General features: G+C 53.2%; 1 protein-coding gene across 1 annotated transcript in view; it reads left to right on the forward strand.

The window, feature by feature from the left end:
* The window catches only part of SPTBN2 (spectrin beta, non-erythrocytic 2), a 41,396-nt gene extending 16,753 nt beyond the window's left edge, over nt 1–24,643 (forward strand). The window contains exons 10-36 of the mRNA XM_004383677.1: nt 51–209; nt 544–846; nt 2,105–2,258; nt 2,502–3,372; nt 4,861–4,998; nt 6,559–7,315; nt 7,846–8,048; nt 8,417–8,507; nt 8,749–8,895; nt 11,574–11,837; nt 16,045–16,269; nt 16,562–16,651; nt 16,995–17,255; nt 17,337–17,467; nt 18,090–18,294; nt 18,816–19,190; nt 20,576–20,820; nt 20,901–21,039; nt 21,430–21,514; nt 21,792–21,988; nt 22,315–22,457; nt 22,548–22,623; nt 22,700–22,750; nt 22,924–23,144; nt 23,344–23,517; nt 24,051–24,093; nt 24,410–24,643. Coding sequence (XP_004383734.1) covers nt 51–209; nt 544–846; nt 2,105–2,258; nt 2,502–3,372; nt 4,861–4,998; nt 6,559–7,315; nt 7,846–8,048; nt 8,417–8,507; nt 8,749–8,895; nt 11,574–11,837; nt 16,045–16,269; nt 16,562–16,651; nt 16,995–17,255; nt 17,337–17,467; nt 18,090–18,294; nt 18,816–19,190; nt 20,576–20,820; nt 20,901–21,039; nt 21,430–21,514; nt 21,792–21,988; nt 22,315–22,457; nt 22,548–22,623; nt 22,700–22,750; nt 22,924–23,144; nt 23,344–23,517; nt 24,051–24,093; nt 24,410–24,643 — 5,982 coding nt within the window. The remainder of the gene's footprint in view (nt 1–50; nt 210–543; nt 847–2,104; nt 2,259–2,501; nt 3,373–4,860; nt 4,999–6,558; nt 7,316–7,845; nt 8,049–8,416; nt 8,508–8,748; nt 8,896–11,573; nt 11,838–16,044; nt 16,270–16,561; nt 16,652–16,994; nt 17,256–17,336; nt 17,468–18,089; nt 18,295–18,815; nt 19,191–20,575; nt 20,821–20,900; nt 21,040–21,429; nt 21,515–21,791; nt 21,989–22,314; nt 22,458–22,547; nt 22,624–22,699; nt 22,751–22,923; nt 23,145–23,343; nt 23,518–24,050; nt 24,094–24,409) is intronic.
* Nucleotides 24,644–24,870: the final 227 nt, after the last annotated feature.

Below are 24,870 nucleotides of genomic sequence, written 5' to 3' on the forward strand. Positions count from 1 at the left end.
TCCCTTCCTGAACCTGGCCCTCCAGCACTGATCCCGTCCCCACCCCGCAGGCCTGGGAGCGGCTTGAGAAGGCCGAGCATGAGCGCGAGCTGGCCCTGCGCACAGAGCTCATCCGCCAGGAGAAGCTGGAGCAGCTTGCTGCTCGCTTTGACCGCAAGGCCGCCATGCGGGAGACCTGGCTCAGTGAGAACCAGCGCCTTGTGTCCCAGGTACCACGCGGGGACTCTTGGGATACCAAGACTGGTCAGGAGAAATGGGGAGAGACCCTGGTGGATAAGGAGCCCTACTGTGTGGGGCCAGTGAAACAAATCCATCATGGAGACAGGAATATGACCACGAAATCCAGGGGCCAGGGGCTGGAGGCCGGAGCAGGAGAAGGGGCTATTGAGACTGGATGGGAGGGGGCGAGAGGAAGGAGGAACAGGAAGCCGAGAACCACCGCCTGGAGGGGCATCTTGCAGCAGGAGTGCTCTGGGGACAGGAGGGGTGAGCGGAGAGGCTGTGCCTTGGTGCACAAACCTGCCCTCCCTGACTCCACCCCAGGACAACTTTGGGCTGGAGCTGGCAGCAGTCGAGGCTGCGGTGCGGAAGCACGAGGCCATCGAGACAGACATCGTAGCCTACAGTGGTCGGGTGCAGGCGGTGGACGCCGTGGCCGCGGAGCTGGCGGCGGAGCGCTACCACGACATCAAGCGCATCGCCGCGCGGCAGCGCAACGTGGCGCAGCTCTGGGCCTTCCTGCGGCAGATGGTGGCCGCCCGGCGGGAGCGGCTGCTCCTCAACCTGGAGCTGCAAAAGGTGTTTCAGGACCTGCTCTACCTCATGGACTGGATGGAGGAGATGAAGGTACCCAGGGGCGCTCGTCGTGGGCGTGCAGGGCAGGCACCGGGGTTAAGCTGGATCAGGAGCCACGGGGCAGAGCCTTGGGGACATTTCTTTCTGAGTATGTGCCCGTGCAGGGCACTGTGCCCAGTTCCTACAAGCACAACAGACGGGTCCCTGTTCCCGTGGAGCTACATTCTAGCAGGAGGAGACTGAAGCTCGCTGCCGTCAAGTTGATTCCAACTGATAGTGACTCTAGAGGACAAAGTAGAACCGCCCCACAGGGTTTCCAAGGCTGTAATCTACGGAAGCAGCCTGTCCCATCTTTTTCCCAAGGAGGGGCTGGTGGGTTCGAACTGCCGACCTTTGAGTTAGCAGCAGAGTGCTTTAACCATTGCACCACTAGAGTTGCTTGAGAGGAGACTGAGGATGTATAAATAAACAAGATGCAGGTGGTAACAAAAGCTCTGAGGAAGCTGGAGCAGGGCCGTGTGATGGGGCCGTCAGATGCCGTTTAAGTTGAGACCAGGATCTCACAGCAAGGAGCCATTGGGGGAGAGCTGAGGAGAGAACATTCTGGAAAGAAGGAACAGCTAGGCAAAGGCCCTAGGCCTGTCCAAGTGTGGCAGGATCAGGATCAAAAGGAAGGCCAGCGGGGCCAGAGGTGTATGGAGAGGTGAGGGGCGGTGGAATGAGATAAGGGGACAGCAGCCAGCTTACTTGAGGCCTTACAGGCTGAGCGTGGAGTTTGGATCTTATCAAAGTAACAGGGAGCACTTAAAGTGATCAGAAGGCTTTGAAAAGGGAAGAGAAGTGATTCTGACTTAACATTTTTAAAAAGGTCACTTTGGTTAGTAAATGAAGAAGGATTGTGGGTAGGCAGGAGTGGAAGCAAAGAGACCAGTTAGAGGCCGGGCTGTCATCTACGCCCAAGATGGGGATCAGGACAGGTTGGGGAGACTCTGAAGACGGCCAGGATACCAGAAACCGAGCCCCGATGATAGGAGTACAGTGATAATTCTGGGGCCCAGAGGACGAGCGGCAGAGATGCCAGGAGTAGGGTTTAGGAAAAAGGTCATCCCAAGGGAAAGGAATTGGGGACAAAGAGGCTGGGGGACCAGGACAGAACTGGCGGGAGCAGGTGTGCTCACCTGGGTGTGACACCTAGAGCCGTCCGGGAAAATGGAGTGAGGTTAGCGCGTCTGTGTGCAGGGCTGGGAGGTCCAGCTGGGAGGGGACCAGGCGGCTGGGAGATGCAGCAGGTCGCCACGTGTCCTGGCAGGGCCGGCTGCAGTCTCAGGACCTGGGCAAGCACCTGGCCGGAGTAGAGGACCTGCTGCAGCTGCACGAGCTGGTGGAAGCTGACATCGCTGTGCAGGCCGAGAGGGTGCGGGCTATCAGCGCCTCCGCACTGCGCTTCTGCGACCCAGGGAAAGGTGAACATCTGGGGAAGGGCTGGCAAAGGGAAGGCTGGAAGGAGAACACGAAGAGCTAGAGCAACAAGACTGGGAAAGCCTGGGGACGCAGAGGGTGAGGGGTGACCGGGGTAGACCAGGGAGGGAGGGCTGTTCTGTGCTTGTGGAGTGGGAGGTGGAGTTGAGATGCTTATCGCGGGTGGAGGCTGGGGGGCAGCCAGTGGGCTGGGTCCAGCTCTCAACCCCCAACCGTGGCTTTTCCAGAGTACAAGCCATGCGACCCTCAGCTGGTGTCACAGCGGGTGGCCACCCTGGAGCAGAGCTATGAGGCGCTGTGCAAGCTGGCAGCTGCGCGGCGGGCCCGGCTGGAGGAGTCGAGGCGCCTCTGGCGCTTCCTCTGGGAGGTGGGCGAGACCGAAGCCTGGGTGCGGGAGCAGCAGCACCTCCTGGCCTCAGCCGAAGCTGGCCGTGACCTGACCGGTGTCCTCCGCCTGCTCAACAAGCACACAGCCCTGCGAGGTGAGATGAGTGGCCGCCTGGGGCCCCTGAAGCTCACCCTGGAGCAGGGCCAGCAGCTAGTGGCCGAGGGCCACCCCGGGGCAGGGCAGGCGGCCGCCCGCGCCGCCGAGCTCCAAGCCCAGTGGGAGCGGCTGGAGGCCCTGGCAGAGGAGCGGGCCCAGCGGCTGGCCCAGGCCGCCAGCCTCTACCAGTTCCAGGCAGATGCAAACGACATGGAGGCCTGGTTGGTGGACGCGCTGCGCCTGGTGTCCAGCCCCGAGCTGGGGCACGACGAGTTCTCCACGCAGGCTCTGGCCAGGCAGCACCGGGCCCTGGAGGAGGAGATCCGAGGCCACCGGCCCACTCTGGATGCCCTGAGGGAGCAAGCTGCGGCCCTGCCTCCCGCGCTGAGCCGGGACCCCGAGGTGCAGGGCAGGGTGCCCACCCTGGAGCAGCACTATGAGGAGCTGCAGGCCCGGGCAGGCGAGCGGGCGCGGGCCCTGGAGGCCGCCCTGGCGCTCTATACCATGCTCAGCGAGGCCGGGGCCTGTGGGCTCTGGGTGGAGGAGAAGGAGCAGTGGCTCAATGGGCTTGCCCTGCCTGAGCGCCTGGAAGATCTGGAGGTCGTGCAGCAAAGGTAGGGCTCCCACCAGAACGGCCACAGTGTGGGGTGGCGGGTCTCACCCTAAACCTCCAGTTCTTGCTACATCCCTTTGAGCCTTAATAGTTGTCTGCTTTTGTGTTCGGAGTCCCTGGGTGGTACAAACAGTTAACACGCTTGGCTACTGACCTAAAGGTTGGAGGTTGGAATCCACCCAGAGGCACCCCAGAAGAAAGGACTGGCAATCTACTTCTGAAAAACCAGCCATCGAAAACCCTGTGGGGCGCAGTTCTACTCTGACACACATGGGGTCACCATGAGTTGAGGTCGACTTGACGGCACCCAGTGGTGGTTTTTGTTTTCATGAAAAATGTTAAACATACGCACAAGTGAGTGAATCATGCAACGAATTCCTGTCTACCCGTCTCCCAGATTTAATAACTGTCAAGATCTTGCTCTGTTTGATTCAGCTCCCTTTCTTAAAGCAAATCCCCAATATTGTCATCTCACCCCTACATTCTTCAGGATGCATCCTTTAAGACATGTTAGCAAGTCTTAAATACAGCATGTTATTTTTAAATTGTGTGTACAGACTTAAAGTAGCTGAGGCTTTGAAGTTATAAACCTTTTAGACAGAGACACTGGTTAACCGCTCATGAAAATGTTTTGTTTACAGAATAATAAATCTTAAAATCATTTAGAAATGACATTTTTCTTGTAGAACCACGATGCCATCCATCATCACATAGAACAAAATTAGCAATGTCTTGATATCATATACTACTCGGTCTATAATCTGATTTTCCTAGTGGTTTTAAAAATGATTTTTTTAGTTTTCAAGATCTCCTATTACAGGGATCTGCAAACTGCAGCCTTTGGGCCAACTCCTGCCTGCTGCCTGTTTTTGTAAAGAAAGCTTTATTGGAACACATTCATGCTTATCCATGTATATATTGTCCATAGCTGCTTTTCCTCTACAACAGCAAAGTTGAATAATTGTGTCAGAGACCATATGGCCCACAACACCTAAAATGTTTATTATCTGACGCTTTCCAGAAAAGGTTTACAGATCTCTGTCCTATTAGAATGTAAAATATGCCTCAGGAGAAGATATACTTCTCATCTTTATTGCTTTAACAGATATTTTTTGGTTATCACTTCATTCTTTAACACTTACTGGTAGAATGGGAGCCAGGTAGGCAGCTAACAGGTAAGTCCCAGGAGGGAAAAGAGAGGCTTCAATAGTGTGTGGGGCCCTATGCCAGGGATTAACTTGACCTGTTGTGCAGCTGTTTCTGGCCTTGCACTTTCTCTATCTTTTTGAGTGACTCTAGAGATGATCATTTTTCAACTTGTTTTGGGGAGATGGGGACTCCTTCCTTGACCCACAGGTACTATGAATCTTGTAGGCTGCAAGGGGCAGAGAATCCTATGAATAAGCCTCGCGTGGAAGTAGAAGCGTTCTTGTGGGCATCCAGGGGAGATGCTTCACACCATTCATACCCAGCTCTGCTACCTCATCAGGTTCGAGACCCTGGAGCCCGAAATGAACGCCCTTGCAGCACGAATCACTGCTGTGAACGCCATTGCTGAGCAGCTACTGAAGGCCAACCCCCCGGGCAAGGACAGCATTGTGGACACCCAGAAGCAGCTCAACCACAGGTAGGGCTGGGGAGGGCAGTCCTAAGGAACTGAGAACAGATACAGCAGATGAGGATGGCAAGTGGAAGAGAGTTTTGTAGGGCCTGGAATAGTAGCTAAAAATGAGGAAGAAAACCCATTTGGAATATGTCAGGGGAGGAGAAATGATGAAAGAGACAAAAGTGGAGGCAAAGATATCCGAAGAGGCTGGTAACTGGACAGGAGCAATCAACAAGAGAAGGGGTGGGGGAAATGAGAGGGCAGCAGCCTCTTTTTTTCCATTTTTTAAAGTATTATAGTATTTTATTGTGTTTTTGGTGAAAGTTTACACAGCAAATTAGGCTCCCATTTAATAATTTCTATACATATTGTTTGGTGACGTTTGTTACATTTTTCACAATGTGTCAACATTCTCATTATTTCCATTCCCATTTCCCTTAATCTAGCTCCCCTGCCCCCCTTACCTTCACATCTTTGCTTTAGGGTAAATGTTGGCTGTTTGGTCTCATATAGGTGATTTTTCAAAGAAGCACAGTACTCATGGGTGATATTGTTTATTTTATGCACCAATTTGTTGTTTAGCTGAAAGGTGACTTCTGGGTGTGATTTTAGTACATACTTTAAAGTGTATCTCAGGGCGATAGACTCGGGGACTCCTCTAGTCTCTACCAGTCCAGTAAGTCTGGCCTTTTTTAAGAAATTGAGTTTTGTTCTGCAGTTTTCTCTCATTCTATTGTGTCCCTGGTCAGAACTGTCGGTAATGGTAGTCGGACACTATCTAGTTCTTCTGGTCTCAGGATAGAAGAGGCCGTGGTTTGTGTAGGCTATTAGTCCTGTAGACTAAAGAGCAGCCTCTTCAAAAGTAGAAGCATTTTGGTGGTTCCTCAATAAGTTAAACAATAATCCACTTCTAGGTACATACCCAAAAGAATTGAAAACAGGTACTCAGACAGACACTTAAATGCCGATTTTCATAGCAGCACTATTCACAATAGCCAAAAGGTAGAAACAACCCAAATGTCCATCAGCCAATGAACAGATAAACAAAATGTCATCTTTCATACAATGGACTATTATTCAGCCATTAAGAGGAATGAAGTTCTAATACATCCTACAACATTTCTGTAAAATGTCCAGAGTAGGAAAATCTATAGAGACAGCAGAATTGTGGTTTCCAGGGACTGGGAAAGGAGAGCAGGGAGTAACTGCTTAATGGATATAGCATTTCCTTTTTGGGGTGATGAGATGTTCTGGAACTTGATAGTGGTGATGGTTGCACAACATTGTGAATGTACTAAATGCTACTGAAAACAAGGGAGTGAAAAATAAATAAATAACGTGAATATAACTTGCCAAAACTGACTTAGGAGGAAATAGAAATCCTGGCTAGTCATATACATTTCAAAATGGTTAAAGTAGTGAATTTTATGTTATGTGCATTTTACCACAGTTAATAAAACAAGAAGAAGAAGAGCAGGTGGGTAGAATATAGCAAGGGAGAAAGAAGCCAGAAGAAGCTTTCAAATATACTTGGTTGGGGCAGGGAAGCTGAGCAACTCCAAACTCTCTCACCACCCTCAGGTGGCAGCAGTTTCGGTCCCTGGCAGATGGCAAGAAGGCGGCACTAACATCAGCCCTGAGCATCCAGAACTACCACTTAGAGTGCACAGAGACCCAGGCCTGGATGAGAGAAAAGACCAAGGTCATTGAGTCCACCCAGGGCCTGGGCAATGACCTGGCTGGGGTGCTGGCACTGCAGCGTAAGCTGGCTGGCACTGAGCGGGACCTGGAGGCCATCGCCGCCCGGGTGGGTGAGCTGACTAGAGAGGCAAATGCCCTGGCCACTGGCCATCCAGCCCAAGCCCCTGCCATTAAGGCCCGTCTTGGAGAAGTGCAAGCCGGCTGGGAGGACCTAAGGACCACCATGCGACGTCGAGAGGAGTCGCTGGGTGAGGCACGGCGACTGCAGGACTTCCTGCGCAGCTTGGATGACTTCCAGGCTTGGCTGGGCCGCACACAGACTGCTGTGGCCTCTGAAGAAGGGCCAGCCACCCTGCCTGAAGCAGAAGCCCTCCTGGCCCAACATGCAGCCCTGCGAGGAGAGGTGGAACGGGCCCAGAGCGAGTACAGCCGGTTGCGGGCCTTGGGTGAGGAGGTGACCCAAGACCAGGCCGATCCCCAGTGTCTCTTCCTACGGCAGCGACTGGAAGCCCTGGGAACCGGCTGGGAGGAGCTGGGCCGCATGTGGGAGAGTCGGCAAGGCCGCCTGGCCCAGGCCCATGGCTTCCAGGGGTTCCTGCGGGATGCTCGCCAGGCTGAGGGCGTGCTCAGCAGCCAGGTGAGAGCCCAGAGAATGGGGGCAAAGTCCCATCCAGGAAGAAGAAGGAAATAGGAACCAGGGGGAACATGAACGAGGAGAGTGATGGACTGGGCAGGAGGAAATGCTAGTGGGTAGAGTAGTTGAGGAAACAGAATGGCAGGAAGAACATGTTAGAAAAACAAGGGAGTGGAAGAAAAAAAAAGACATAGCTATAACTTGCCAAAACTGACTTAGGAAGAAATAGAAATCCTGGCTAGTCCTATAACTATTAACTAAACCTAATCAGTAACTAGAAATAAGATGGAACAGGAATTGGACTGTTAAATGTCCTCCAGCCAAGTTCCCTTGTAACTTTCTGAGACTTACACATAATCAGGCACCACCACCCCCTCCATCTTCAGAGCTAGATGCTCTACTCTGTCACTCCTCTGATTGGACTCTGCTCCTCAGATGTGCTCTCTGGTTAGGTCTCTTCTGAGTCACTCTGCCCTTCCGCAAGGCTGACTTGTGTTTTTAGAAGTGAGCTCAATATCTCCCCTCCCACACAGGAATATGTTCTGTCTCACACGGAGATGCCGGGGACACTTCAGGCTGCCGATGCTGCCATAAAAAAACTGGAAGATTTTGTGAGCACCATGGATGCCAATGGGGAGCGAATCCGTGGGCTCCTGGAGGCTGGGCGTCAATTGGTGTCTGAGGGTAACATCCATGCCGAGAAGATCCAAGAGAAGGCGGACTCCATTGAGAGGAGGTATGATGAGGACAGTGGGCAAATGAGGGGCCTGAGAGAGAAATACATGAAAACAGGATGGCCTCAAAGGTAGAGAATGTGGCCCAGGCAAACTGACGGATGGGGAGGGGGAGCTGACAAAAAGTGGAACCAGAAGAACCAAGTGGAACTAAACCATGGGTTAGGAAATTCTACCTCCCCTCACACCAGGGCAAGACGAACTCTGCACAGGGAACTGGACACTGGAATGGGACTCCTGGGGTGCTCTGTAATGCTCCTGGGCGGCATTATCCCCATAGTAGGAGGACTGAAGTCTTCTAGGGTTAGTTAGAGGCTCATAACCCTTCCCCAGCAAGTTCAAGGGTTTTCACGAGGGACTGTCATTGCAGACACAGAAAGAATCAAGAAGCCGTACAGCAGCTTCTGGGCCGTCTTCGGGACAACCGTGAGCAGCAGCATTTCTTACAAGATTGTCATGAGGTGAGGCTCCCAGCTCTGACATTCACTAGCCATCCCTTTCCCACAGTGCCCTCACTCTGAGCCTAGAATAAGTCCATCGTGATGTCACCTGAAGCCCCTTTACGGCTTCTTCCCGCATCCCCACCCACCCAGGTCCACCACTTCTCCCAGCTCACCCTCACCCCCTGCAACACCTCGGTCTTCCCATCCCTCTAAAATGTTCTCTGCGCCTTTCTCCATTCCTGCTTTATGCTTGGTCCAGCTGAAACTCTGGATTGACGAGAAGATGCTCACAGCCCAGGATGTGTCCTATGACGAGGCCCGCAACCTGCACACCAAGTGGCAGAAGCACCAGGCATTCATGGCCGAGCTAGCGGCTAACAAGGACTGGTTGGACAAGGTGGACAAGGTGAGGGATGCAATGGGAGCTGCAGGAAGGGAGCCTTGGGGGCCTCCTCCAGGCAGGGTCTGGAACACACTGCAGGGGGGTCCTGGGGTTGGAGATCAATGTGGCCTCTGGTTCCACGGCTCCAAGGTGGAAAATTATGGTCTGGGAACAAACATCTCGAGTCTGTGGAACAGTAACTCCCATACTTTGAGAAAGTACAAATTAGTAGGGAGCCAAGCTGCAGCTTTGGGTTAACACAATTACTGTGCCTGGGTCCAGAGCAGGACGACACTCTCCAGCAGGGCTCAGCAGACTTTTTCTGTAAAGGGCCAGTTAGTAAATATATTAGACTGCAGGCTATACAGCTTTTTCTGTGGCCACCCAACTCCGCCACTGTAGCGCTAAAGTAGTCGTAGACAGTACATAAACAAGTGAGCATGGCTGTGTTCCAATAAAACTATTTACAAAAACAGGCTGTGGGCTGGATTCAGCGCCCAGGCCATAGTTTTCCAACCCTTGCTTTTGAGTCTTGCTGTTCCTGTTACTTAGCCTGCCACCCATCTCTTCCTCAAGAGCTGGAGCCAGGTAAAACTTTATTTCTACTCAGCAGGGTTTCCTGGAGAAATTATGTGCACTTAGCACTCTTCTATGAGCTGCAAGGCATATAAAAAGACACTTTCCTTCCCTCAAGGGCATGATGGTTGGGGAGAGGAGGAGACTGGTGTGGATTCCGTTTTTCCATTTGTTCAGCAAATATTTACTTGGCTGGTGTAACAGTTAACACCCTTGGGTGCTAACTGAAAGGTTGGCGGCTATAATCTACCCAGAGGCACCTAGGAAGAAAGGCCTGGTGATCTACTTCCTAAAAATCAGCCATTGAAAATCCTATGGAGCACAGTTCTACACTGATGCACATGGGGTTGCCATGAGTTGGTTCTTTTTACTCATTGCAAGGCATTGTGCTTGGCATTGAGGGGAATGAAGGTGAGTCCATTGAGGGCTCCATCCTCAAGGAATGCCATCGTGGCCAGGGTATGAGACATGTTTACAAGTAGCTAAAGTAAATCCAAAGCAGAATACGATGAGTGCCATAAAAGAGAGCCTGATACTGCCTGGGCGCTACGGAGAGAGGAGCGGTGGGAATCCCAGAAGCAGGAACGTTCAAGGAAGTCCATGAAGGATGGGTAGGTTTTGGACAAGCAGAGTACCGGGGAGAAGTTGTTTCTAGGCAGAGAAAACAATGTGAACAGACAACCAGAGGTATGGACATTGGGTGCCTGTGTGGGGAGCAAGGGGGTAGGTCAATCTGGCAGGAGCATGGAATGTGTGAAGGGACTTCATGGAAGAAAAGGCAGGAAAAGCATGCTGGGGCAGGCCATGGAAAGCTCAGATCGCCACATAAGGAGTGTTCACTGAATCATGGATTGTGCTGAAAGTCTGTGAAGTTACCCGGGCAGCACTAGATTTTGATGCTCTTCATCTTGATTTGTTTTTTTAACCAGTTGTCATTGGGTCAATTCCAACTCATGGCGAACCCATATGTCAGAGCAGAACTGTGCTCCACAGGGTTTTCAATGGCTGAGTTTTTGGAAGTAGATCACCAGGCCCCTCTGGATGGACTCCAACCTCCAACATTTCTGTTAGCAGCCGAATGCATTAGCCATTTGCACTACCCAGGGATCCTTCCTCCTGGCAGTCATGTGTAAAATAGACTGAAGGCAGCACCTTGGTTTGTGTTTCCCTAGCAGCAGACCCTGAAATAGGGATTGCAGCACAGGCCATTTATTTGGGAGGCGATCCCAGGAAACACCAGCGGAAGAGTGGGGAAATGAGACAGAGAAGGAAAGGTAGTCAGAAAAGGGTACACTATCATGCCAGTTACCACTGTGGGCAATTGGAGCTCAGTCCTGATGGAGAACTCTGGGAGACAGTATAGAACATGCATCAGAGTTATCCCAACCAAAGCACAAGGAAGCTGGCTGAGCATCCATCCACCAACTCCTGTCCATTATTGACTGCGGGCTGCTTCGAGGCCAGGAGAGCATGCTTCCCCCACCTCCCCAGAAACAAAAGCCCTCAAGCAGAAAGGCTGGCAGTGGGACAACCAGGTGGGACTCATTTGCCACAGTTCAGGTAAGAGGTGATAAGTTGAGAGACAAGAAATGGTAGCAAATAATACAAGACCATATGCGACATAACACTAGAAACCACAGCACCAAGAGAATTCAAGAAGGAGCCCTGGCAGTGCAACGGTTAAGTGCTCGGCTGCTAACTGAAAAGTTGGTGATTCGAACCCACCCAGCTGCCCCATGGGAGAAAGACCTCGCAATCTGCTTCTGTAAAGATTACAGCCTAGAAAACCCTATCGGGTAGTTCTACTCTGTCACATGGGGTCGCTATGAGTCAGAACTGACTCGATGGCACCCAGTAACAACAAGGGTATTCAAAATAAGGAAAGATTTCAATGACTTCTTACTTGAGATGAGGTTCAAGCTAGACCTTGAAGGAGGAGTAGGGTTTAGGTCAGCGACAAGGTAGGATGGTTTATAAGGGGTTTACAACCTTTGGAAAGGGTACATTGATAAGAACATACAAGGATTTGGAATTATTGCCCATACTGTAGGTCCCTGGGCTGCTATCGGCCTGTAAAGTTCAGTGGTGTCTAATCCTGGCACTTACTCTTTTGTCCCACTGTCCAGGAAGGGCGGGAGCTGACCCTGGAGAAGCCAGAGCTGAAAGCCCAGGTGTCAGAGAAGCTGGAGGACCTGCACAAGCGCTGGGACGAGCTGGAAACCACCACCCAGGCCAAGGCCCGCAGCCTCTTTGATGCCAACCGAGCCGAGCTCTTTGCCCAAAGCTGCTCGGCCCTGGAGAGCTGGCTGGAGAGCCTGCAGGCCCAGCTGCACTCAGACGACTATGGCAAGGACCTCACCGGTGTCAACATTCTGCTCAAGAAGCAGCAGGTGCGTGGTGGGACTTTGATGGGGGTGGTGGGAAGCAAAAGAGAGGAGGAGAAAACCAGTAGCTCTTGAGATTGCAGATAATATCTTGATTGGTATTTCCAAAGTGATAGCTATGGGCCACCAGTATCAGAGTCACTGAGGGTGTGTGTCGGTCAGTTAAGTCAGGAGATAGAAACCACACTGGTAATTTAAACAGGGAAACTTTAATAAAAAGAAGTATTAATTAGTAATTAGTAAGCTAAATGGACTGGTATTGGCCGTTTTGAATCAGACAATCATTTGGTCTACTGTGCCAAGAACATCAAATTGAAGAGCAATGGTGTCGTATTCATTGTCAAAAAGAACATTTCAAGATCTATCCAGAAGTACAATACTGTTAGTGGTAGGATAATATCCACACACCTACAAGGAAGACCAGTTAATATAATTATTATTCAAATTTAAGCACCAACCACTAATGCCAAAGATGAAGAAATTCAAGATTTTTACCAACTTCTGAAGTCGGACATTAATCAAACATGCAATCAAGATGCATTGATAATTGCTGGTGATTGGAATGTGAAAGTTGGAGACAAAGAAGAAGGATCAACAGTTGGAAAACATGGCACTGGTAATAGAAACAACGCCGGAGATTGCACGATAGAATTTGCAAGACCAACGACTTCTTCATTGCAAATACCTTTTTTCAACGATATAAACGGTGACTATACACGTGGACCTCACCAGATGGAATACACAGGAATCAAATCGACTACATCTGTGGAAAGAGACAGTGGAGAAGCTCAATATCATCAGTCAGAAAAAGGCCAGGGGCCGACTGTGGAAAAGACCATCAATTGCTCATATGCAAGTTCAAGTAGAAGCTGAAGAAAATTAAAACAAGCCCACGAGAGCCAAAGTACGACCTTGAGTATATCCCACGTGAATTCAGAGACCATCTCAAGAATAAATTTGACACATTGAACACTAATGACCACAGACCAGACGAGTTGTGGGATGACATCCAGGACATCATACATGAAGAAAGCAAAAGGTCATTAAAAAGACAGGAAAGAAATAAAAGACCAAAATGGATGTCAGAAGAGACTCTGAAACTTGCTCTTGAATGTAGAGGAGCTAAAATGAATGGAAGAAATGATGAAGTAAAAGAGCTAAACAGAAGATTTGAAAGGGCAGCTCAAGAAGACAAAGTAAAATATAGTAATGAAATGCACAAAGACCTGGAGAAAGAAAACCAGAAGACGCTTGGCATTTCTCAAACTAAAAGAACTGAAGAAAAAATTCAAGCCTCACACTGCAATATTGAAAGATTCTATGGCAAATATTGAACGACACAGGAAGCATCAAAAGAAGATGGAAGGAATACACAGAGTCACTGTACCAAAAAGAACTGATCAATATTCAACCATTTGAGAAGGTAGCATATGATCAAGAATTGATGGTACTGAAGGAAGAAGTTCAAGCTACGCCAAAAGCATTGGCAAAAAACAAGGCTCCAGAAATTAACGGAGTCTCAATTTAGATGTTTCAACAAACAGATGCAATGCTAGAAGCACCCACTCATCTATGCCAAGAAATTTGGAAGACAGTTACCTGGCTATCTGACTAGAAGAGATCTGTATTTGTGCCCATTCCAAAGAAAGATGATCCAACATAATGCGGAAATTATCCAATAATATCACGTACAAGTAGTATTTTGCTGAAGATAATTCAAAAACGGTTGCAGCGGTACTCGGACAGCGAACTGCCAGAAGTTCAAGCCAGATTCAGAAGAGGACATGGAATTAGGGATATCATTGCTGATATCAGATGGTTCTTGGCTGAAAGCAGAGAATACCAGAAAGATGTTTACCTGTGTTTCATTGACAACACAAAGGCATTCGACTGTGTGGATCTTAACAAATTATGGATAATATTGCAAAGAATGGGAATTCCAGAACACTTAAATGTGCTCACGAGAAACCTGTATGTAGACAAAGAGGCAGTCGTTCAAACAGAACAAGGGGATACTGCATGGTTTAAAATCAGAAAAGGTATGTGTCAGGGTTGTATCCTTTCACCATACTTATTCAATCTGTGTACTGAGCAAATAATCCAAGAAGCTGGACTATATGAAGAGGAACAGAGCATCAGGATTGGAGGAAGACTCATTAACAACCTATGATATGCAGATGACACAACCTTGCTTGCAGAAAGTGAAGAGGACTTGAAGCACTTATTGATGAAGACAAAGACTACAGCCTTCAGTAAGGATTACATCTCAACATAAAGAAAACAAAAATCCTCACAATTGGACCAATAAGGAACATTATGATAAATGGAGAAAATATTGAAATTGTCAAGGATTTCAATTTACTTGGATCCACAATCAATGCCCATAGAAGCAGCAGTCAAGAAATCAAATGACATATTGCTGCAAAAGACCTCTTTCAAAATGTTAAAAAGCAAAGATGTCACTTTGAGGACTAAGGTGTGCCTGACCCAAGCCATGGTATTTTCAGTCGCCTCATATACATGCAAAAGCTGGACAATGAATGAGGAAGACAGAAGAAGAATTGATGCCTTTGAATTACGGTGTTGGCAAAGAATATTGAATATACCATGGACTGCCAAAAGAAGGAACAAATCTGTCTAGGAAGAAGTACAGCCAGAATGCTTCTTAGAAGTGAGGATGGTGAGACTTACTTATGCACTTTGGACATATTATCAGGAGGGACCAGTCCCTAGAGACCGACATCATGCTTGGTAAAGTAGAGGGTCATTGAAAAAGAGGAAGACCCTCGACAAGAGGGATTGACACAGTGGCTGCCGCAGTGGGCTCAAACATAGCAACAATTGTGAGGATGGCGTAGGACCAGGCTCTGTTTCGTTCTATGGGACATAGGGTTGCTATGAGTCGGGACTGACTCAAGGCAACTGACAACACCGAGTCAGAATTGACTCGACGGCAACAGGTTTGGTTTATGGGTATATTAATAAATAAAATTATTAATTATTAAAGGGGTAAAAGAGAACTCTAAAGCAGGGGTCAGAAACTTTTTTCTGTAACGGTCCAGATAGTGAATATTTTGGGTTTTTTGGGTTACACAGTCTCTGTCACAACAACTGTTCAACTTGTTGTATGAAAGCAGCCACAAACAATGCATAAATGGATGGGTGTGGCTGTTTTACAATAAAGCTCTACATACAAAACCAGGCAGCAGGCATTCTTTTGTAAAAGAATGGGCATAGCTGTGTTCCAATAAAACTTTATTTACAAAAATAGGCAGTGGGCTAGATTTGGAGCCCTGGTGGCGCAATGCTTAAGAGGTCTGCTGCTAATCAAAAGGTTGGCAGTTTGAATCCACCAGGCGCTCCTTGGAAACCCTGTGGGGCAGTTCTACTCTGTCCTATAGGGTAGCTATGTATCAGAATCGACTCGAAGGCAATGGGTTTTTACAGGGCTAGATTTGCTGATTCCTGCTCTAAAGGATAGTGAATGCAGGGAGCAGCTAGTACCTTACAGCTAAGGGAGAGCGCCCAAGGAAGAAACCAGTTGAAAGATGCCCTCCCCCCACCCAAAGGCTGAGTTTCAGACTTCACTGAGAGGGCAGAAGCCAACTGGGTGATTGAGAAGAAGGGGCCAGAGCTGGTCTGAAGCTGGTGAGCCAGAGCTGACAGGCAGGAAACACCTGCCCGCTGAAGTGCCGGCAAAACTTGCTAGAGGGTGACAGCCACTGGATCTCTTGCACATCGTGCCCAGTATTGCCGTAGGAACAGAAGAGACACACGCTGGAACCAGAAATAGGAGCCCCTGCCTCTGCTCGGCATTGTGGTGTCGCTCCATCGCCCTCTACTGGCAAAACCTAACATTGCACCAGCTGGCAAAGGAGAAATGTTTACAGAGTCTAGCTCCAGCATCTCAAAGCAGGGAAAAGAAGGGTGGATTTGGAACAGGGAGACCAGAAATTGATAACTAGCATGGGTGGGACATGGGAACCTTCATTTTTAACAACATGCTCCCTTGGGTTTCTTATGTATATTAAGGTTTGATATCTACTGATCTAGGCTGTAAGGGGATGCTCTCTCTGAGAAGAGATCATGTAGAATGGGGTGGTGAACCCCAGAGATAAGAAATCATGATTGGCTTGATCTAGACCGGTGTGTCTCCTGAGTCTGAAGGTGGAGTGCGGTGCTAATGTCTCCTCCCTCCCTTCCGGACTGGCAGATGCTGGAACGGGAGATGGCTGTGAGAGAGAAGGAGGTGGAGGCCATCCAGGCCCAAGCAAAAGCACTGGCCCAGGAAGACCGGGGTGCAGGGGAGGTGGAGAGGACCTCCCGGGCTGTGGAGGAGAAGTTCAGGGCCCTGTGCCAGCCCATGAAGGAGCGCTGCCAGCGCCTGCAGGCCTCTCGCGAGCAGCATCAGTTCCACCGGGATGTGGCGGACGAGATCGTGAGTCACTAGCGCCTGGGCCAGGGCAGTCTTCATTACGGTGGATTGCTCCCTGCCATGGGGCTCTCCAGCCTCCTTCCTGGATGGTGGGGAGATGCCAGCAGTGCTCTGCACCCTCCTCCTTCTAGGGAGATCTGGGATGCCCTCTAGGTCCCTTAACCCCAGAAGCAGAGATGACTGTCTCCTACACACTCACCAGTAGCCCTAGAAAGCCTTCCCCAGGTGTCCTCCCATCCAACCCCTAGCACCCACTTTGCTGCCTGGACCTCCCTGATACCTCTTTCTCATCCAGTTGTGGGTGACGGAGCGGCTCCCCGTGGCCAGCTCCATGGAACACGGCAAGGACCTGCCCAGTGTCCAGCTCCTCATGAAGAAAAACCAGGTAAGCCAGAAGCTACAGACAAAAGCCAAGATCTCAAGAGCCTCCCCAGACCTGGGAGTTTGCTTTTTCCTTAAGGCCCAGGGTGTAATCAGGTTCTACCAGCTACTGTGTGTAATCCTGATTTCGGTGGTTCACCTCGGGAGGGTGGGCTGTCTGGGTAGGAGATCATGTAGGTCGAAGGGGTTATTACCATCCTATTCCTGGGCCAGAAAAGAAGGGCGGTGAGGAGGGCTGAGGACAAGAGGGAGGCAAGAGTGTGAAGGGAGGCCGAGTGTTGAGAAGGTATTAATAAGGGTGGGTGCAAAGTTGAGGGGCCCTTAGCAGCCTTCTGTGCTGTGCTCAGACCCTGCAGAAGGAGATCCAGGGCCATGAGCCACGGATCGCGGACCTGACGGAGCGGCAGCATGCTCTGGGGGCAGCTGCCGCAGGACCAGAGCTGGCCGAGCTGCAGAAAATGTGGAAGCGCCTGGGCCATGAGCTGGAGCTCCGAGGGACACGCCTGGAGGAAGCCTTGCGGGCTCAGCAGTTCTACCGCGACGCCGCTGAGGCAGAGGCCTGGATGGGCGAGCAGGAGTTACACATGATGGTCCAGGAGAAGGCCAAGGTGGGAACCCGGGTGGAGCCCATCTGTGGGGCTGGTCTGCCCTCCCCTGATGCCCACTCCCTGATGCCAGTGTTCCCCCAGGACGAGCTGAGCGCCCAGGCTGAGGTGAAGAAGCACCAGGTGCTGGAGCAGGCCCTGGCTGACTACGCCCAGACCATCCACCAGCTGGCGGCCAGCAGCCAGGACATGATTGACCATGACCACCCTGAGAGGTGAGCACAGGGGCCCACGGGAGCACCGGGGAGAGGGAGCTGGGCGCAGGGGGCAGCAGACATTGTGGAGCCTTCCATACCCCGCGTACAGAACCACCTAGGAAGCCGACAAGGGGACGGGGCGAGCAGATGGAGACTGTCTGAGTCTCCTAGTGCTGCTGTAACTGACGGACCCCAAGTGGGTGACTTTAACAAACAGGAATTTATTTTTCTCACAGTTTAGGAGGCTAGAAGTCCAAATTCAGGGCGTTGGCTCTCGGGGAAGTCTTTCTCTCTCTGTCGGCTCTGGGGGAAGCTCCTTGTCTCTTTTCAGCTTCTGTTCCTTGGTTCCTTGGCCATCTCCATGTGGCGTGGCAACTATCTTCCCCCGTCTCTGCTTTCTTGCTGCTGCCTTAGTCTCCTCTTTTATGTCTCAAAAGAGATTGATTTAAGACACACGCTACACTAATACTGCCTCATTAACATAACAGAGAAACCCCTATTTCCAAATGGGATTAGAACCACAGGTATAGTAGGATTTATAACACATATTTTTTGGGGGGCTGAGAGGGACAGGCTCTTTGGGACAGGCTGGGGTCAGAGCAGTGTCCTGAGTCCAGTGGTGCCCTCCCCCACCCTGCAGCACCCGGCTCTCCATCCGCCAAGCCCAGGTGGACAAGCTGTACGCCAGCCTGAAGGAGCTGGCCGGGGAGCGGCGGGAGCGACTGCAGGAGCACCTCCGGCTGTGCCAGCTGCGCCGCGAGCTGGACGACCTGGAGCAGTGGATCCAGGAGCGCGAGGTGGTGGCGGCCTCCCACGAGCTGGGCCAGGACTACGAGCACGTGACCGTGAGTATGCAAGGACACCGGGAGGGCCTCATGCTGGGCAGAGCACCCAGGCGGGAGGTACGAGACCCTGGCCGAGCAGGCTCTGTCCTCCTGGGCTTTGAGGAATTTGGAGAATTGTGCAGAAAGGAGGACCCAGGGCTGAGCACAGGCAGGGGCAAAGGGGAAAGTCCCAAACCCTCTTAGTCATCAGAGCTCAACAGTATAAAAATAAGCTGTAGACTCCCTGCCACAGTCTGGGGTTTGTACCTAATGGGTGCAGGAATGGGGCCATAGTTAGAGTCTCCTTGTCTGAAGGCTGAGACTTCCAAGTACCCCAAAACAACTTTGCTGGGGGTGGGGAAGGGGTCAATGGGAACAGCTGCATCAGCTCATGAACTCAGCCTTGTAGAGAAACCCATGTGGACCCAGGTGGCCCAGGGACAGGCAGTGGGCTCTCAGTTTGGGGTGAGGGGACTCATGCCCCAAGGCAGGGCCACCTCCCCCAGAGTCACAGCATTGTCCTGCAACTGCTTCCTCCCCAGATGCTCCGGGACAAATTCCGAGAGTTCTCCCGGGACACAAGCACCATCGGTCAGGAGCGCGTGGACAGCGCCAACAAACTGGCCAACGGGCTCATTGCCGGGGGCCACGCCGCCCGGGCCACGGTGGCCGAGTGGAAGGATGGCCTCAACGAGGCCTGGGCCGACCTGCTCGAGCTGCTGGACACGCGGGGCCAAGTGCTGGCGGCCGCGCACGAGCTGCAGCGCTTCCTGCACGGGGCCCGCCAGGCCCTGGCCCGGGTGCAGCACAAACAGCAGCAGCTGCCAGACGGGACAGGCCGCGACCTCAATGCTGCCGAGGCCCTGCAGCGCCGACACTGTGCCTATGAGCACGACATCCAGGCCCTCAGTGCCCAGGTCTGACCCCAGCGGGGGCGTGGGGCGCTTAGAGGAGACTTCATGGGAAATGGGGGGACTCCCGGCAGCTGGGGGACAGTTCTCCCAAATGCTCTGGAGGTCATTTCAGGGTGACGTTAGAATTACTGCAGGAGCACATCTCTGGCCAGGGGACATCTAGCCACCACATTCACACCCCAATGACAAGCTTCCTGGAGGGCCCACGCCATTCCCAGATGGCCCCAGCAGCTGGAATGGGGGTAGTGGTGGTTCAGGGGTAGGATTCTCACCTTCCGTGTGGGAGGCCTGGGTTCTGTCCCAGCCCCATGCAGCTCATACATAGCCAAGACCTGTCTGTCAGCGGAGGTTTATGTGTTGCTATGATGCGGAACAGGTGTCGGCAGAGCTTCCAGACTAAGGTGGACAAGGAGGAAAGGCCTGGTGGTCTACTTCTGAAAAATCAGCCAGTAAAAACCCTATGGATCACAACGGTCTGATCCACAACCTATCATGGGGATGGCGAAGAACCAGGCATTGTTTTGTTCCCTTGTGCATGGGGTTGCCATGGGTCGGGCCAACTCAACAGCACCTAATAATAAAAACAGCAGGAAGATTCTGCACGTTGCGTTAAGATCTGCCTGTTGGTCCCCTCAAACTTGAGCTCTGGACCCACATAACATAAGCAGAAACTCTTCCTTCAACTATTTGAATCAAATCTGCACCCATCCAAGTCCTTCTTCAGGCTGAACACAGGTAGTCCTCGACTTAGATGGGGTTCCGTTCCGACGACTCCATCGTAAGTTAGTTAGGACGTAAGTCAGATACTTTTTTTAGCTTTCATTATTATCGCCTTTTATTATCAGTATCTTTATAAATCTAATCTTTATTTGTCTTTGGGGGCTGGCATGAGAATGATAAGATCAGCAGATTACATGCTCATCAATGCTGCAACATTGTATGTAATACATATTACTAACGATAAGACGTACAAAAAAACCACGACAGCTCTAAGTGCGGTTTGTTGTAACTCAGATACGTATGTCATAAGTTGGGGACGACCTGTATCTCATTCTTTTTTCTTTTTTGGTGAAAATATACACAAGAAAACATACACCAATTCAATGATTTCTATATGTACCATCCATGCATAGCTCCTTCTAACAAATCTCTGAGGTCCTTCCTATCCTGTGCAGGCCTCTGAAAGCTCAGCTGGTCAGTGGCCCTTTCCAAGGGTGCCCCAGGGCTAAGCCCCGCCCCCCAAGCGAGGCCAGACAGCGTGTGGCCAGGCTTCCTCCCTCTGCCGCAGTAGCTGATGACCTGGTGGGAGGCGGAGATCAGCATTCAGGTCGAGGGAGCTGCAGCTCTTGCATCAGGGACTCTCCCTGACTCTCACCCGGGCCCTGCAGGTCCAGCAGGTGCAGGAGGATGGCCAGCGGCTCCAGAAGGCCTACGCCGGTGACAAAGCTGAGGAGATTGGCCGCCACATGCAGGCCGTGGCTGAGGCCTGGGCCCAGCTTCAGGGAAGCTCTGCCACTCGCCGCCAGCTGCTGCTGGACACCACGGACAAGTTCCGCTTCTTCAAGGCCGTCCTGGAGCTGATGTTGTGGATGGACGGGGTCAACCTTCGGATGGATGCCCAGGAGCGGCCTCGGTGAGCCCGCGGGGCCGGCCACACCCAGGGTTGTGCCAGGGCTGTGGACAGCACGTGATGCCATGTCTGTGTCCCCCCAGGGACGTGTCCTCGGCAGACCTGGTCATCAAGAACCATCAGGGCATCAAGGCCGAGATCGAGGCGCGGGCAGACCGTTTCTCCGCTTGCATCAGCATGGGGCAGGAGCTGCTCACCAGGAGCCACTACGCGGCAGAGGAGGTGGGTGAGGCATGGCCAGGCCGGCCTGGTGTGGAGGGCGGGGAGGTGGGTGAGGCGTGGCCGGGCCAGCCTGGTGTGGAGGGCGGGGAGGTGGGTGAGGCGTGGCCAAGCCGGCCTGGTGTGGAGGGCGGGGAGGTGGGTGAGGCGTGGCCGGGCCGGCCTGGCATGGAGGGCTTCACTGAATCTCCCTGAGTCTGTCTTCTCTTATTCTTTCTTGGCCGAAATCTGTCACTCGCTCCACCTCAGCGCTGTTCAGGGATTTCCCACATTCCATCTTTCCCCCCAAATTGTCTGCCTCTTGAAATCCGAAATCAGTAGATCCCCTGTGTGAGCCCCTGGGGACCCTGGGAGCCCCCCGCCCCGGTTGCTGACTCCCACCTCTGCCCCCAGATCTCAGAGAAGCTGTCTCAGCTGCAGGCCCGGCGCCAGGAGACGGCAGACAAGTGGCAAGAGAAGATGGACTGGCTCCAGCTTGGTGAGCTGCTGTGTCCTGTGTCCAGGGGATCAGTTGCAGCCACCAGGGCCAGGGAGGGATGGGGGTACTGTACCCAGCAGTGTCCAGAGTCGGTGAGACCAGGAGTCCTGGGTGAGGCCCTCAACGCGCCTGCCCGTGGCACTGACCACCCCCCCCCCCCGCTGCTCCTGCTCTGGGCAATGGCCTTCTCTAGGTCCCTCTCCTTGAAGTCCCCGGGGTGGCAGTGCCCAGCCAGTGCCCACCCTGACCTGCCATCTCCGTGTGGCCTTCCCTGCAGTTCTGGAGGTGTTGGTGTTCGGGAGAGACGCGGGCATGGCGGAGGCCTGGCTATGCAGCCAGGAGCCGCTGGTGCGGAGTGCCGAGCTGGGCTGCACGGTCGATGAGGTTGAGAGCCTCATCAAGCGGCATGAGGCCTTCCAGAAGTCCGCGGTGGCCTGGGAGGAGCGTTTCAGTGCGCTGGAGAAGCTCACCACGGTGAGGGCTGCCGGGCCTGGGATGCTCAGCCCAGCCCTGCCCCGCACTCCTGCGCCCTCCTGTCTGGAGAAGACAGTTCTCCTCCCACCGCACTGGCATCCCCCGGGTGCACACTGCAGGTGCCTTGTCGCCACAACTTGAGAGCCATCCATTCCCCCCGGTGGTGCTAAGAGGTCCAGCTCCCCCGCTGGCTCTGGTCCCCCTTCTTTTGGAATTAGATTTTCCATCCTGCCCATCTCATCAGACTAGAGCATGTCCACCTGCCCCAGGCCCCCAGTCCTCTTAAATGTGACCTTCTGTGCTCTGACCTCAGAATTTCTTGACAGCTGGAGGAGCAGGAGCAGGAGAGGAAAAGAAAGATGGAGGAGGAGGAGCGGAGGAAACACCCTCCTGCTCCAAAGCCCACAGCCCGTCAGCCCGAAGGGGACCTGGTGGACGGCCAGACGGCTCCTGATGCTGCCTGGGATGGGTGAGAGCTGGGACACTTGAGGTAGGGGGCTGAGGGCTGATCCCGAACCACCCAAGGATTCATTGTTCTGAGCCCCTTCTGCCATTCCAGAACCCACCCTCGCCCGCCGTCATCCACGCAGCCGCCCGCCGTTAACGGGGTCTGCTCGGACGCCGAGTCCTCCCAGGTAACCACATGATTCCAGGTGCCCATCAGAGCCTTGGCCTCCGCGCAGACCATCTCACGTCCTCTTGTCCTTGCAGCCCCTGTTGGATCAACAGAGACTGGAGCAGGGCAGCTTCCCGGAGGGGCCGGTGAGTGTTGATAACTGGGAGGTGGAGGGGAAATGGGTGGTGAGCTGGGTGGGGGGGAGTCAGGGAGGGCAGAGGGCAGAGGGCGGCGGGCAGGGCAGGAGGAGCATCTCACGGACATCCAGGGCAGGTATCTCCCACGTCCTCCCTCGTCACTGAGGTTGCTTTCCCCACAGGCGTCTGGCGCAGGGGACGAGGCCAACGGGCCCCAGGGAGAGAGGCAGAGCCGGCCTAGGGGCCCGGCCCCTCCTGTAATGCCGCAGAGCAGGTCGTCTGAGTCAGCCCACGTGTCCACCTTGCCCCCTCGAGCCCCGGAGCCCTCTGCCCAGGAACAGATGGAAGGGATGCTGTGCCGCAAACAAGAGATGGAGGCCTTCGGCAAGAAGGCGGCCAACAGGTACGGGTCTGGCCAGCAGAGCTGCCGCCTCTCCTGTGTCCCTGCCTGTGAAGCAGCCTCCCCAGCGCCTGCCTAGATGGGACAAATGCCCTCCAGTAAAGGGATGTGGCTCAGGACCAGAGAGGGGGGCCTCAGGTGAGGGCCACAGAAGCCGAGCCCTTAGCCTGTCTCACCCCTGTCCTGCCCCTTGTCCTCCCAGGTCATGGCAGAACGTGTACTGCGTCCTGCGCCGTGGGAGCCTTGGCTTCTACAAGGACGCGAAGGCGGCCAGCACGGGGGTGCCCTACCACGGAGAAGTGCCCGTCAGCCTGGCCAGGGCCCAGGGCGGCGTCGCCTTTGATTACCGGAAGCGCAAACATGTCTTCAAGCTGGGGTAGGAACAGGGCACCATCTCACGGGGCGGGAGGGGAATCAGAGTGACACACGGTGAAGAGTTGCCGGGAGCCAAGTCCAGAGGGAGTGGGGTCCTAGAGACGGGGCAGGGGGAGATTCTGGCCAAATTCCATGCAAAGATGGGGAGAAAGAGCACCAAGCCCCCGGCTGAGGTTTGGCAACGTCCGGCTGAAACGTTATTCTGGGGGCAGTCGGAAGGATGGGTGCTGGCATGCCCCAGCCTCCAGGGCCTCCAGGCGCCTGCCTCTGCCTGCCAGCCAGCCGCCCAGAGCGGGAGGCAAGGCCTGAGGTAGAAGTGAGCTTGCCTTGGCCCTCTGCAGCCCACCAGAAAGGCCTGGCTTTTGTGCAGTCCGGGGAATCTGAAGAATGTGCCAGACCTGTCTGATCGGGCTCCGGGGCTGCCACTGGCCTGTCCTCCCAGCCCGACCCCAGGTTACAGTGGCACTCTGGCCAGCCCCGATCTGGCAAACCCAGACTGTCGGCTCTGTCCTGAGGCTTCTCTCTCTCCCGCAGCTTACAGGATGGCAAAGAATATTTATTCCAGGCCAAGGATGAGGTGAGCAGCCCCCTCCTCCTCCCCGTGCCCCTCGGAGAACCCTGCACGCAGGTTCCCCTCCCTTCTCCTCGCTCCTCTCTTCTTCCTCACGTGTCTCATTCTCTGTGATAAGACAACCCTGAATGTGCCAACGGGGTGCTTGTGGAGGCCACAGAGAACACGCTCCTGAGCTTACAGGGGCTTTTTCTCCTAATGAGATAAGAGTCCAGTTGTTTCTCTGCCTTGTCCTTTCACTCTTCCTGCCCACGGTCCGCCTGTCAGCTGCCCAGCACAGGTTCCTGCGGGCTGACGGGTTCCCTTTCCATCCACCCTGCAGGCAGAGATGAGCTCATGGCTGAGGGTGGTGAATGCGGCCATTGCCAGTGCGTCCTCTGCCTCTGGAGAGCCTGAAGAGCCAGCGGTGCCCAGTGCCAGCCGGGGCATGACCCGAGCCATGACCATGCCCCCAGTATCAGTGGTCGGGGCTGAGGGACCTGTCGTACTTCGCAGCAAGGATGGCAGAGAACGAGAGCGAGAAAAACGCTTCAGCTTCTTCAAGAAGAGCAAGTAGTTGGGAGCAAGACTCCCAGGACAGCTCCCTCCCTCTGTTGGGGAAACTGCCAGGGACTGTCGACAGGGACCACCCTCTTGTCAGGACAACTGCCTGCTGCTAGGGTCTGTTGCCAAGGCCAACCCATCACCAGGAACTGTCACTGGGGACATGTCAGTGTTTCCGAAGGCACCCCTTCTCTTCTGCTATTTAATTCCAGACTGGTGGTGGGACCCTGGCAACCCCCA

The sequence above is a fragment of the Trichechus manatus genome, unplaced genomic scaffold (genome assembly GCF_000243295.1).
Source record: "Trichechus manatus latirostris isolate Lorelei unplaced genomic scaffold, TriManLat1.0 scaffold00113, whole genome shotgun sequence".
Taxonomy (NCBI): Eukaryota; Metazoa; Chordata; class Mammalia; order Sirenia; family Trichechidae; genus Trichechus; species Trichechus manatus.